At 39.6% G+C, this 14,069-nt stretch overlaps 1 protein-coding gene across 1 annotated transcript in view; it reads left to right on the top strand.

The window, feature by feature from the left end:
• Positions 1-1,453: 1,453 nt before the first annotated feature.
• KCNQ5 (potassium voltage-gated channel subfamily Q member 5) overlaps positions 1,454-14,069 on the top strand; it is a 144,262-nt gene continuing 131,646 nt past the window's right edge. The window contains exon 1 of the mRNA XM_018567356.1: positions 1,454-1,594. Coding sequence (XP_018422858.1) covers positions 1,454-1,594 — 141 coding nt within the window. The remainder of the gene's footprint in view (positions 1,595-14,069) is intronic.

The raw sequence follows: 14,069 nt of genomic DNA, 5'->3' as shown, positions 1-14,069 counted from the left end.
AACCCAAAAATAAAAATGACATATATTCCAGCTTGTCAGTCCTCAAATGTGGTGGCTGCATTAAATTTCTTGTTTTTCCCCCGTTATTTTCACCTGGTGATCTGGCCACTAACACACTTCATGTCTTAAGCTGGCCATACACCTATAGAATATCTGGAGATTTTCTATTGTCAGATGGAAAAAGTGCAACAGATTCCTCCATCTACGCTAAACTGTGTGGATGGAGGAATCTCCCGCTGGGCCAAGCTTCAGTATCTTGCTAGTCGATCAAAATACTTGAACAATCTGATTGGATGCAGGCATTGTTCAGGTATTTTGACAGCAAGCGGCGCCAGCTTTAGAGTGGCTCCACTCTATGGAGAAGCAATGGAGCCATCATTGCACAGCAGCATCATCAACCTGTGAAGAGGGTAGTCTTAAGGTGCCCATACAAGAGTTTTGTCTTGCGATGGTTGTAAGCTTATTGAAAGCTTGTACGATCTGCCCATCTTGGACGAGCAGGTCGTACTTGCGATCATCGAAAGCCCGCCCCGCTGAGGGGCGGGCTTCCGATCACTGCAAACGGGCAGTGTGCGCGTGCGCACACCGGCCCGTTCGGCAGTTGTCGAACAAGCAGGCCACTAACCCGCCGAGAACCGTACGATTCTCTGCGGGTTTTCATGCCTGCTTGTTCGAAGGAAGACGTGCGACCGTACAGTAGAAATGGTTGCATGCCTTCTATACACTGTACGATTATCGTACGATCGCAGGATTTCCCGCGATGTCTCCAACCTCTATCTGCCCCTTTTGCTAGACAGCTTGGTCTGCTAAAGGAAGTTCAAAAATAACAGACTTACTAGCTGGATTACCAGATAAAATAAAGAGACACAAATCAAAACTAATGCAGCCGCCACATTTAAGAATTGTTAAGCTGCAAGAAATTACATTTTTACTTTTGGGTTTAAATATACTACAACCAATGAATATAATGGCATCAAGGTGTCTCTCCAGACAAGAATATACATTGGCATTGCCCGTCTCTCAGATAAATACATTTGAGATTTATTGCTTTATTTAACAAGGTAGTGCAGAGACCCGAGGTGTGTAGTACCCATAGCAGGTACACAGGTTATACCTTGTGTGTGTTTTTTGTTCAGTCAGTTTATAATGATTGCTGTATGATTTATGTAAATAACTGCAGTGTTATTTACCTTATTATACAGAGGTCCCTGTGGTGAGTGGAATCGTCTATTGGTAATATGCTGTGTGCAGATATATCTGAGCTACCAGTAACACACATTATTTTGGTTTAATTGGTACATAGTAGGTAATATCTGATCTATCTGTGAATATTCCATCTCAAACTTATCCTTGGCCACTGAATTCAGTCAATGGAAATAGAGATTCACCAACTTTATATATCTGCATTATTTTACTTGCCAGCAATCTAAGTGATATATATAATCTGCCAGAGATGAAGTATAGAAATCTAAGTGATTGTTTCTTTTTTTTATCTTTTTACAGTTTTCTTCTTGTCTTCAGCTGCTTAATTTTATCAGTGTTTTCCACCATCCCTGAACATCAAGAACAAGCTTCGTATTGCCTTTTTGTCCTGGTAAGTGATGTCACCAAAGTACTCACTAAATGAATGATTTGACATATCTCAAAGTTTAAATAGGTAAATTAATATATGGAAATGACTAAAATCCATTTAATCAGGTAGCCCAAGTCTGCTGATTTAAAATACTGAAAAAACGTTTGAGAACATTTCCCTAGCAAAGTAAAAACCCATAGCAGATACTGTACCTGCTGACAGTTAATACTGAAAGGTTATAAATTTATTTCTAGAATATGAACAGATTTAGGACCTCCTGATTCTAAGACATACTGTATGTTATTCTTCCCAATATGCACACTGTCTTGACACACAATGGTGTTCTACACTGAAGCTACATACAGGTGAAACTCGAAAAATTAGAATATTGTGCAAAAGTTCATTTATTTCACTAATGCAACTTAGCCGTCTACCAGGAGATTTTGGAGCACTTCATGCTTCCTTCCGCAGACGAGCTCTATGGGGATGCTGACTTCATTTTCCAGCAGGACTTGGCACCTTCCCACACTGCCAAAAATTTTCTGAGATTGTTGATCTGGGTTTTCATGAGCTGTAAGCCATAATCATGACAATTATAACAAATCACGGCTTGAACTATCTTGCTTTGCATGTAATGAGTCTATCTCATATATTAGTTTCACCTTTTAAGTTGCATTAGTGAAATAAATGAACTTTTGCACGATATTCTAATTTTTCGCGTTTCACCTGTATATATGTAGCTGAAGCTACATATACAAATACATTCTGCTGTACAAAGCTATAAGCTATGCATGTTTTGAATTCTCTCAGTTCAAGCATGGCAGTGTAATGCTTCATAGACTTTATCTTATCCTTGACGTAGCTTGTTCATGTATTCATTATTGAACTTTTAGGATTGTGACGAAAACAGAGAAGCTGATCTATTTTGACATTTCAAACCATGGTGAGAAACAATGGTGTACATAGCATGGCATAGTGGTTGGTGGCAGACTCAGGCTGTAATAATAAACCCCTCCAGCATTGGTGGTCAGTGGCAGGCTCAGGAAACCCGCATAATTACTGGTTAGTAACATGTTCGAAGTGTAATAAGAAAAGTGTTGGTGGCAAGCTTACACTGTAATAATAAACCCCCCAGCACTGGTTAACTTACCTGAACACATGCTCCCTAGCTGCTGCCTCTTGGCCAATACTATACTTTTGTTGTGCAGAGACAGTTCTGTCTTCATTCATCTAGTGCAGGTTGCTGGAGCACAGAGAGCATTCAAGCAGCTGTTTAACTGCTGCCACTCTGCATGTTGCTAGGGGATGCATCAGGGCACCCTGAAGTGGCAGTACCAAGAGCAGCCTGTTGTGCCCCCCCCCCCCATAGGGACACCGCTGGAAGGAAATTTGTATGTGACAATAACTGTTATTAACAGATGGGCTTTGAAATTTGATGTATGGTTGTAAGGAAAATCAACAAAAGTGCCATAATGCATGCAATGTCTCTGACTTTCCATTATTATTACATTTTTGCATCTATTATCAGCATGATGCCATGTTGTCATAGTAGTAACATGGTCCCAGAGTCAGTGATTCCATGTTACCAGATTGGTGCTGTACTTCAATTATAAAGCCTAATTTGATATGGCCATTAAGTTGTGTAGACCAGGAGGTGGCTGTGTGGTATGTTAACCGGCAATAACAACATTGATTGCATCCAGCTAATTTTTTTTGCTGTCTGAATGTTGATACCTGTAAAACTACTGAAGCAGTAGGCACAACAAACATAGATCCCTTTTGGATCTTTACAAGATTGAGGTGCAACTCATGATAGAGGGACTTGGTATAAAACATGCAAATAAATAGAGCAAATTAGAAGAGTTCTAATTATCTAGCTGAAGCAAAGTGGAAAAATTCTAATTACAGTAACCCATGATAAGTATGAAACTGTTTACAATACACAATATAAAGAAGTAAAGTTTTCCCCCAAACTAGGTATTCCCCCAGTTATGCATGTATATTCACTTCAACTATGGATGCCATCACAGCTTTTGGTTCTTTTGATTAAACTTTACATCTGTAGATCATTCCTCTGTCACAGATATGGATTCATAATACCTTTATGCAGAAAAGCATAAAATACATTTCAGGCAAGTAAAAAAAGTAAAAAGTAAAAATCAATATTTAGCCTGCAGTATTTATTATAGGAGCATGCACAAATAAAAGAGACGTATGTCTTAGAAAAATATAGGCATAACATGGGAGAAATTAAATGCTAAATTTGGAAATACTGTATATGCGCACTGCCCCCATTCCAAAAGTTAGTGGCTAATTTTCCAATAGTTATTATATTTGTAAGAGAGATAACTGAATGTTTCAAGTATTGCTTGTCATATAGAAAGGTTCATTTTTCTCCATTGTGCCTAAACAAATATATAGCTTACTGTCAACTCAGAATTACTACTGGCAGAGCAAACTATCGGCCCCTGAGGCTGTATAGGATTGACACTAACACCCAGTATTCATCCATCCCATATAACAGGACCATGGTAAATGTTACTGGAATAAAGTGCTAGTGCAGTGTTCTCTGTGCTGACCATCTGGAGAAACACTGGTCATAGAAGACAACCCGCATCAAACTGTATATTAGACATTTAGCTAAACTACAATGTGTCAAGCAATTCTGTTAGGGCCCATTTACTTCTCTGCATTTTTGGTTTGTTGCTTTGCAAGTGTGATGTGTCTTAAAATAATTGTATATGCTGTGCAAATCAATCTTTATAGAAGAAGCAGTTTCTGGAAACTAACAGGCTTATTCATAAATGGGTGAAGAGTTTGGAGAAGGCAGAAGAAGTGAACAATCTAGGACAACATAGCTGAACTGGAAAGTGAGCTGAATTGGAGAATTTTTCCAAATCCATTATGTTGTCCTAGATTGTTCTCTTATCCTGCCTGCTTCGAATTCTTCACCCTTTTGTGAATAACCCTGTAAATAAAACAATGCAAAGAAGATTGTTTTAAACGCACCACATTAGAACGCACAGATGTGAGCTGCAACAAAACCAACAGGTAACAACACATTATTGCACACATTGAGACTTTTCCCTTAGCTTAGTAAATGAGGTGAAGCTCTTCTGACTTCCATCATCCAATCATAAGCAAGCAAAAATACTGGTTTTTTTTTCCTTGCATGTGATTGGGTATGTGAATTTTTACCACATTTACTGAGCAAAGAGAAAATTCCTTTGCTAGTGCAAATTCCCTTGCAACGTGAACAGCCTATTTGCCCCTGACTTGTTACAGTGTCATCTAGTGCTCTTCATAATATATTACAGCTTTCTTTTTTAAATTAACAATGCTTAACTAATGTGTAAAACGTACAAACAAGTTGTAGCATAGTGACCTCACCGCACTTGGATTGCATTCATTTTTCCTCCTGTCCGTGTTACTGAATACCCAAAATGAGGTATGGACATAGAGGGGAGGAAGAGTCCGCAACAGCCAGGGCATTGCACCCGCAATCCACTGATCACAGTTGCAATACTTTACTGGCTCCAATGCAAAAAATAATAAATGCAATTTTTTTTCTCTTTTATGAAGAAGTATGCATCTATGTTTTTTCTAAAAGGTTTACTTTCCCTTTAACGGTAGGCCTCTGACTTGCTTGTCATGCAAACTCATAGGGAGTCAGCAAGCTATTTCTTTTTGCCTTTCACTTATGTTTACATTTATATGGCCAACAATGTTTTGGCTCCTTACTCTCACATGACATCATTTTTGCAATGATAGAAGTATTACATTCTTCTGTACCAGATTGTACCTGTTTAGATGGTCCTTTAACTCCAGTAGTATTAAACTCTCAATCTTTTTTCCAATAATGAATCCAGATCAGACAAATATACATTGCTCAGCAAAGTATTTCTATACATTTTTCCCACAACAAGAGATTGTAGGAAAGGGGATGCAATCACAGAATTCGAAGGGTTTTGTTTTTACTGTGAGAGTTGTAAAATTGTGGAATTGCCTTCCACAGGTGGTGGTCTCTACTGAGAGCATTGATAAATTCAAGAAACTTCTTGATGAGTTTTTTTATTTCACTTAATTTACAGGGATATGGGAAGTGTTAGAGCAAGATAACACACAATCACATACACACATACGCACACAGGTTGAATGGATGGACCCTTGTCTTTATGCATCCTCACCTACTATGTTACTTACAGAATCATGTTTCCAAACAGCTGACTCCAACTCTCTTAGCTCAGGGATAGAAGGCCTGAGTTATGAAGACCGCCTCCAGTAATTAAAACGTATTTACCTTAGAAAAGAAGCAATTACGAGGAGACCTAATTGCAGTCTTAGAAATCATCAACGGGGATCACAAACTGTTCAATCAGAAAACTGTCCCCCGAGAACGTTGATAAATTCAAGAAACGTCTTGATGAGTTTCTTATTTCACTGAATATACAGAAATATGGGCAGTGTTAGAGTCAAATAAATACAGACACGCAATTACACACACCCATACACCCATAGATTGAACAAGATGGACCCTTGTCTTTATTCAAGCTTACCTACTATGTTACTTCCTGTCCAGTACAAGATCACAAGGGACAGAGCAGTCTGCAGCAACTGTCCACCTACTAGCTTGGAGAATGAAGGAAAGATGAGAGGGTAGAGGGGGGAGGGTAGTGTCTTGCTTTGCCATGCCTGTGTGTTTGTGGAGACACACACACAGCTTACTAAGACACACAATGGTGGCTCCATAGAACCTTGCGAGGGAAAAGAGCCACTCTTAAACAGGATATCAGGACCAGTGCTCAGGGGAGCAGCTGATTCTGCAGGAAACCAACACATTTTAACATCAAGTAACAACATTCATTGTAAGCGATTTAATCAGTATTTGAAATAGCTTAAAAAACTTTTGACTTTAAAGTGGAAGAAAAGTTTTTTTTTTTTTAAATAATGCTGATTGGTAGACTTTTTATGGCAGAAGAGACTGTGTAAGTCACATTTTTCTACCGCTTTAATATCACTTTAACCAGCCTTGCATATTACGTATGTATCAATCAAATACGTGACTGAAAACAGTGTTGTAATTACATATAAACACCAAATATTTGCACTGTTCTTTTGTGATTGTCAAGTAGATTGAATAGCTGAAGAGGTATTTCAAACATGAAGGAAGGGATTGTGCAGGCATGTCATTTCCTTTCAGCTGCAAAATGATACTCTATGCCTTGTAAGACAAGTTGAGTACTCTCAGTCTTGAGTGATATATGGCAGGGAGTTGTGCAGACAGTGCGTGGAGATATGACTTCCACGGTCTCCAGGATGAACCGAGCTTATACAGAGCCTTACTGCACAGGTGTTCAGTATTTTTCTGCACACTGCCAGCTCTTCTTACAGTAGGCTAAACAGAGTCTTGGGGGATCAATTAACCTTTACCGCTTTCTGACATGTTACGGCTTTTGATCTTCCTTCCTGTCATATCAACACTTCACTGAACATTTGATATCTCCTGGGCACATAATACGGGGATAAATATATATTCTATGATATTTCTAGAGCACGTTTTATCTGAGATAATGCAGTCTACACCAGTGTTATGCTATCTGAAAATGTAACATTCAACCTTGTTTATATATTGAGTGCTAGTGACCAGTGAGTACGAGGCTTCTGACTCGTGACATCTGTGAAAGGGTAAGGGTTATGTACAGCGTTGAGTGCTGGGATAAATGTCTTTGGTGGCCTGGCAGCCGACAGGAAGTTTAGGACTGGGTAACATTGCTGAACTGAGATGGATGTGGAAATTCAAAGTCCTTTCTATCATTAGGATGTCTAAGTACCCAAATACTGCAGTGAAAGAGGAAGCTCTTAGAGCTATGCTTTACACTTATTACAGCTTAACCTTAGACCAAATTACAGGGTAATTTGAACTGTAGTATTGAAAGCAAACCTGTAATTATGCTAATTTATATTAGCAAAATTCAAATAAAGCATCATGAAGTCATAAAACAAAAATGTCATATTTTCTTCAGCATGCCTTTTTTACATCTCTCACCATGTATCTTTAACCACTTGCGGACCAGCTACTGTATTAAAATGGACAGTCCGCACCCCCAGCTGCTGAGGCTCCTGTTCCCACTGTAGTTAGACAGCAGAGACCATTGGCTTTAGATACAAAGCTGATCAGATCGGCTCTGTGTCCTGTGATCGCTGTGATTGATTATCACAGCAATCGCATGCCAATGTTTACATTGCAAAGCCCTCCCCTACCTCTTACATCAGAGGCAGGGGAGAGTAAAGGGAGTAATGAATGGATGCGTCATCCATTCAGTGCTTCCTCATAAAAACAAGATGCAGCAGCAAAAAAATATTTTTAACCCTTTCACTATCCCTTATCTCCTATATATGTTAGCTCCATTACATTTCTGTGTGCGCATTACCCCTTCATCTCCCTTACGCTGCACATCTGTACACTAACCTCTTCATCTCCATCCTCCCACTGTATGTACATTCACCCCTTCGCCTCTGCCTCCCTCTGTCTATGACCTGTACATTTATTGTATCTTGTGCACCATTACCAAGCTTCATGTTTAACCCCCTCAATACTGGCATTTTTCTTCATTTACAGAAAATTGATGCCAAAAATCAATCACGCTGGAGTGTCTTCTTTCCAAAAAGGGTCATTTAGGGGAAGGGGGGTTTGTACTGTCCTGGCATTTTTATTTGATATGTTTTCTAATAGAAAGTAAGGGAAACTGTTTTTTCAATTATATTGGTCTTTTTTACTTTATATAGTATTTTGTTTTTTGTAAAGTGCTTATTACTGTGGTGCATGACTGAGAACCACATTCACATATATTTCTTGTATGTTTTTGTCCACATTTTATTCTGCCTTCCTAATATTTGAAGTAGTAGTAACACATGCAGAAGCACTGTGGTCAGAAACTACTACACCAGGGAGCACTAAATGGCAGACCGTTGTCCAGACCGAGTAACGGTTCTGTCTGGACTGCACTTGTGCACCTGTGCTGGGTTATGTCTGGTTGACAATGGATGGGCCAGTTCGTGACCAGAACTGGCGACAACCAATAATGTCACGTGCCCTCTCCTCTGCATGCATTGGTTGCTAGGACCGATGATGTCCTAATAACCAATGACATCACATGCGGGCCGCACCGCCAGCATCAGAAGGAGAATGGAAGAGTAACTTCTTCATGCAGACCTTTAACCTGCGTTGCCTCCGAGGGCGGTTTCGGGGACACTCTGATGGGGGCAACTAATGTAAGGGGGCACTCTGATGGGAACACCTAATTAAGGGGGCACTCTGATGGGGACACCTAATATTAGGGGCACCCTGATGGAGTCAATGCACAAACATGAGATGCGGACCTCTGTTGGAAAAAAACAAAAGTTACCGGCTGCACTTCCTTCAAATTTAATCCAATACCCCTTTGCTACACTGTTTTTTTCACTGCTCCCTCGGAGCTCCATACCTTCTCCCTAGTGTCCCGCCCACATCCCTCCATCTCTTTACTTTGCTAGCATTTCCTACAGCCCTGATCCAGGATATGTATGTTGTGGTGCAAGGCATTGTGGGAGATTACCACAATTGAGATGACTCTAAAGTAGATAAAGTAGAAGCTCCAACTCAGAAGAGGCAAGAATATGCAATGTTTTTAAAAGTAAATATTTTAAAGCATAATAACAAAGCCTTTTTATGTATTTCACAATGCCTGTTCTGAAAACCTAATGTAATGCCGGTGCCTTTAGATCTCATTTAACTAAACAGCCACTCATAAACGGTACCTACACATTTGTATGGCTTTCTTCTGCAGCTTTCTGCAAGCCCCGAAACTGGGCATCTATTACACAAATCTTGACCAGCACATGTGGTTGAGAGCTCTGGCCTTCCCCTTCTATGCGTTTTTTTAACTTAAATACCTACATTACTGTGTGCTCTGATATGTTTTCATCCTCACAAAATGTTGACATTTTATAGCTCCATAGTATACTATAGTACTGCTACAAAAGCAAACAATGACACATGTTTGTATTTCCATAGTTAGATGTTCAGTTATAATTCAGTCACATTGGTATTTTAAATAATAATAATAATAACATATTTAATTTTAAGAAATCTTCACAATCCAATTTTCCTTGCAATTACAAACTATTACTGACTCCATACAAACAAACCAAGCTTGTTGATTAGCTACTTTGCATAGTTATAACGTAAATGTGAAAATTTCAGTTTTGAATGCCTTTTCCTGACAGAGCTGGCATTTTATTTATTTTGTGGTTGTTCTCAATTTGAAAGACATACTGAGTTCTAACATCCCTTCAGGACTCCAGAGGCTGTATATCCCCAGCAGATTTCCCAGTATAGTCCAGCTGCCACATGCAATTCAGAGCAAATGATGATGTTTTGCTATCTTGATATATATATTTCATAATACAGGATGAACAATTGATGTTGGTCTTCAACTGTAAGATAGTGACTTTGTTATAATCTTTAAGGGTAAGATCACTTTCTTACAAAATGTGAAAAAATTTACTTACTAGACATGTGCACCAGCAAAAAAATTGTTTAGTTTAGTTTTGTTTTGATTATGATTTTGCATTATTTTGTTTTTCGGATTCGGGTCCGAAATTTTATTCGTTGCGGAATTCGGACAAAATTAATTAGCGGTAGTCCGGTCAAAATTTCGTTTATTGGATGAAATTTCCTTGCAGCAAAGTGACATTAGAAAAAAATTTTTTTTTTACAGTCTGCAGAAGATGAAGAAAAAAAAGCATGAGGTTCCCCCCCAATTAATGCCAGACCCTTTAGGTCTTGTAGGAATATTAGGAGGGACCCTCCCCCAAGTTAAAACAAACAAAAAAGTACGTGTGGTTCCCCCCAAAATCCCGACCAGACCCTTTAGGAATCCTAAGGGGGAACCCCAAAAATGGGGGGGGGGAAACTAACATTCCTACCAGACCTACCATTCCTACCAGACCCTTGATCCGAGCACAGGCCCGGCAGGCCCCCCCCTCCCTGCGCCTTACCAGGCCACGTGCCCTCGGCATTGAGAGGGTGTCCCCATGCCGATGGGGACAAGGGCCTCTTCCCCACAACCCTGACTCGGTGGTTGTGGGGGTCTTCGGGCAAGGGGACTTATTCGTTTGCATTCGTTTTAGCTGTAATTCGGAATTCGGATGCATCCGAATTTCTGAAATTTCGTCCAAATTTCATTTTGGAACGAAACGACTCGCACATGTCTAGTACTTACCCACAACACCCTGCCACCCCTCCCTAACGCACACTGCACTTCAAGTTTCCACTTGCCCCAAAACCTGGAGGAGCAGTCCATACACCATACACCGGATTTACCAGCCCTGCAGTATGGAACGCTCATAATGCTCACAAATTGTGAGTACTCATTGGTCATGACCAAGTTGACCAATGAGAAGCGCTTCTTACTTCTAGGACCTGGTCCCTGGCTCAGAAGTGCTTCTCATTGGTCAAGCTTGGTCATGTGACCATGCTGATCAATGAGCGCTCGCCTTTTGCAAGCATTATGAGCATTCCATATTGAAACTGGGAAGTCTGGTGTACAGTGTATGGACCACTACAATGGCTGGCGAGGACTTCAGACACGTAAGTGCACAAGGGGCCAGTGAGGTGGTGGGGTGCTGCCGGTACGTTCATATTTTCCTATTTTGTGAGAAAATTAATTAGGTACCTCGGCTTATATTCGGGACGGCTTATACTCGAGTATATACGGTACCCTTTAATCCTTGGATTTTGGATGCATTTAGTGAAAGTATCTAAATTTGACTTGATTTCAGTCTCTTGTAATATCACTTATAGAAGCACTCAGACCGGAAGAGGAAGAGACAGTTCTAGGGGCCAATCAGATCTACTGCATGGAAGTATGCTGACAAGGAAAACTATTACAGTTGGAGAAAGCAGAGAGATAACCTAATTAGCCTGTCGCTGTTCCTTTACTCTTCAATGACCAGCAGGGAGCAGGGATTTGTAGTGTTGTGTTGTAGTTGTGTTGCTTAACTGCCTCTGAGGAAAGTCAAGTCACCAGGTTGACTGTACTGTCTGGTAGGGCTGTGTAAAGCCCATAACCAGGTGTACAGAACCTGTGTATGTAGCCGATTGCCTGGAGTACACTGTTAATCTATCAAAATAATAATCTAATATCAGCAGATTATTGTTGAAGATTTTTATGGTTTTACCCGCATCAAACCACTTTTGTTTACCACATGGTTTTGAAGACTTTAAAATCTGGTTCTCTTGTCAGGCAGTGCTGCCACTCATTACTGCTTATGTAGAGTGTTTCTCTATAGGGCCTAATAATAAAGTTGCCTTGGTTTCACAACTGATAACTCCTATTCTCCCTATTAGTTTACATTTCTTTCCAGGTCTGGCACAACTATTTTCTAAACTTAAACCAAAAACTAACTGCATTAAAAGTCCAGGCATAAACAAGTCAGTTGTATGTTTCTACAGGAAACATGGAAATAATGGCATAAGGCAGTCTTTCATCAGAATACTTTATTACTCCAGCAAATTTGTATTTCAGCCAAGATGTTCACAGTAGGTCTGACTTTCAATTCACAGTATTAAATCTTTGCTGACCCTGCAGTGTGCAGTTTCCATGCTTAGCTTTCAGTTAGCATATATGCTTATAATCCTAGGCATATGACTAATTAATTGACTCCTCTGTGTCAGAAAGCAAGATATTTATATGCAACTTTCCAGTTGCCATCCGGAAATTACCTCAACACAGACAGGACAACTATTATGAGCACGACTATGAGACTGCTACTTATTTCTGTCTTCTAAACCAAATACCTAGCACTCCATATACTCAGATACAATTTTCCTTGCCAAGATTTTCATTAGATACATAAGTAGCTGCTAAAGGAATTGGTGCAAAATGCATCAATGCAATGCAACCCTCACTTTTTTTTTTACACATCTGTCACTGAACACAAGCCAGGAGCATGCACTTTATCACCAAACACTGTTTCACAGCAACATTGTAAGAAGCCAGGCAGTGACTATTTATGGAGTGCACTTGTCTGGAGACCTGTAAAATAGAAGGGGGACATAATGTCAGTATCCAGCTCTTCCACAGATCCCTGTGTAATCTTATAAACAACGATTGTATTGTGATTTTTACACGTGTATGACATACACTTCATAGATCTCTTTGCACTCTTACAGACAGTGATTGCCCAGTGGTTTTGATACTTGCAAAACACACATAAGAAATATAACACATTTATCACATGCCTGTAAAACAGTAAGAAGATACACTGCCAGTCTCAGGTACACTGAGTCATCAGCCCACCTATAATTATGTAAAAATATAAGTACACCCCATGGAAATGGTTGACGTCTTCAACATATTTAAACAGGCAAATATTAGATTTATTTAAAGCGTGCCTACAGGAAAAAGCTGATCTATATGAATAAAGACAAAGCAAGCATATTCCTTTTCAATCATTTATTCAACACAAATATAAATAAATGTAAAGGTGTACTGTGAAAAAAATAAGTGCACGTTTGGCATCAGAAGCTAGTAGTGCCTCCTTTAGCATAAATGTCTTCTTGTAGGTATGTTGGATAACTGCCCATAGTCTCTCACATTTAATCAGTAAAATGTTTGACTTCTCTGTGCAAAATTCCTTCATTTGCAAGATTTATGTGAGTTTCCTTGCATTAACTGTTTAAAAATACCCCTACAAAACTTCAATGGGTTTCAAAATAGGTCTTTGACTGGGGCAGTCCAAAACCCTCTATGTCTTCAGTTTGAGAAATTTATTGGTGTGCTTCAGAGCAATATCCTGTTGAAAGACCCATTTCCAGTTCAACTTTAACTTTCAAACAGATGGCCTCACATTCTCATCAAGCATACGTTAATATGATGCAGAATGTATAGCTGACACGATGACTGCAAGCTGCACAGGCCCAGAAGTAGCAAAGCAATTCCAAAACTTAACATTTCCACCACTATGCTTTACAGTTGTTCTGTGAACAGTGTCTTCTCCTGAAATGCAGTCTTCAGTTTGTGACAAAAACCTCTATCTTTGATTGATCAGTCTTCATTACATTGTTCCAGAAGGCCTGGTCCTTGCCCATATGTTCAGTGGCAAACTGTAATCTTGTTTTATAAATTCTTTATTTATAGGTATTTCAATAATTGTACAAAACAAAAAAGCAAGATAGATAACAGTCGTACAGATAGTACAAAAGGTCGGTCAAAAATGACCCAAACATTCTTGGAAGAACATGTGGTAACCACCTTGCATATTCAAACCCACTACGGCCTGGCAGTATCAATTTATATATGCTACTCCGATATATCCCGTAAATAGTCATGAGCTTCCGTCCCATAACAACTGCATGCTGATCAACAAAAATGATACAAGGCGGTTTAGAAGAAAGAAAGAATGAGAGAAGAATGTAGAAAATGTGAGCGGTAGGTAGGGGGGGGGGTAGAGG

Source organism: Nanorana parkeri, unplaced genomic scaffold, assembly GCF_000935625.1.
Source record: "Nanorana parkeri isolate BGI_ZX_2015 unplaced genomic scaffold, ASM93562v1 scaffold1035, whole genome shotgun sequence".
In the NCBI taxonomy this organism is placed as follows: domain Eukaryota; kingdom Metazoa; phylum Chordata; class Amphibia; order Anura; family Dicroglossidae; genus Nanorana; species Nanorana parkeri.
Note: the sequence above shows the minus strand (reverse complement) of the source record. Positions and strands in the feature narration are given on the sequence as shown.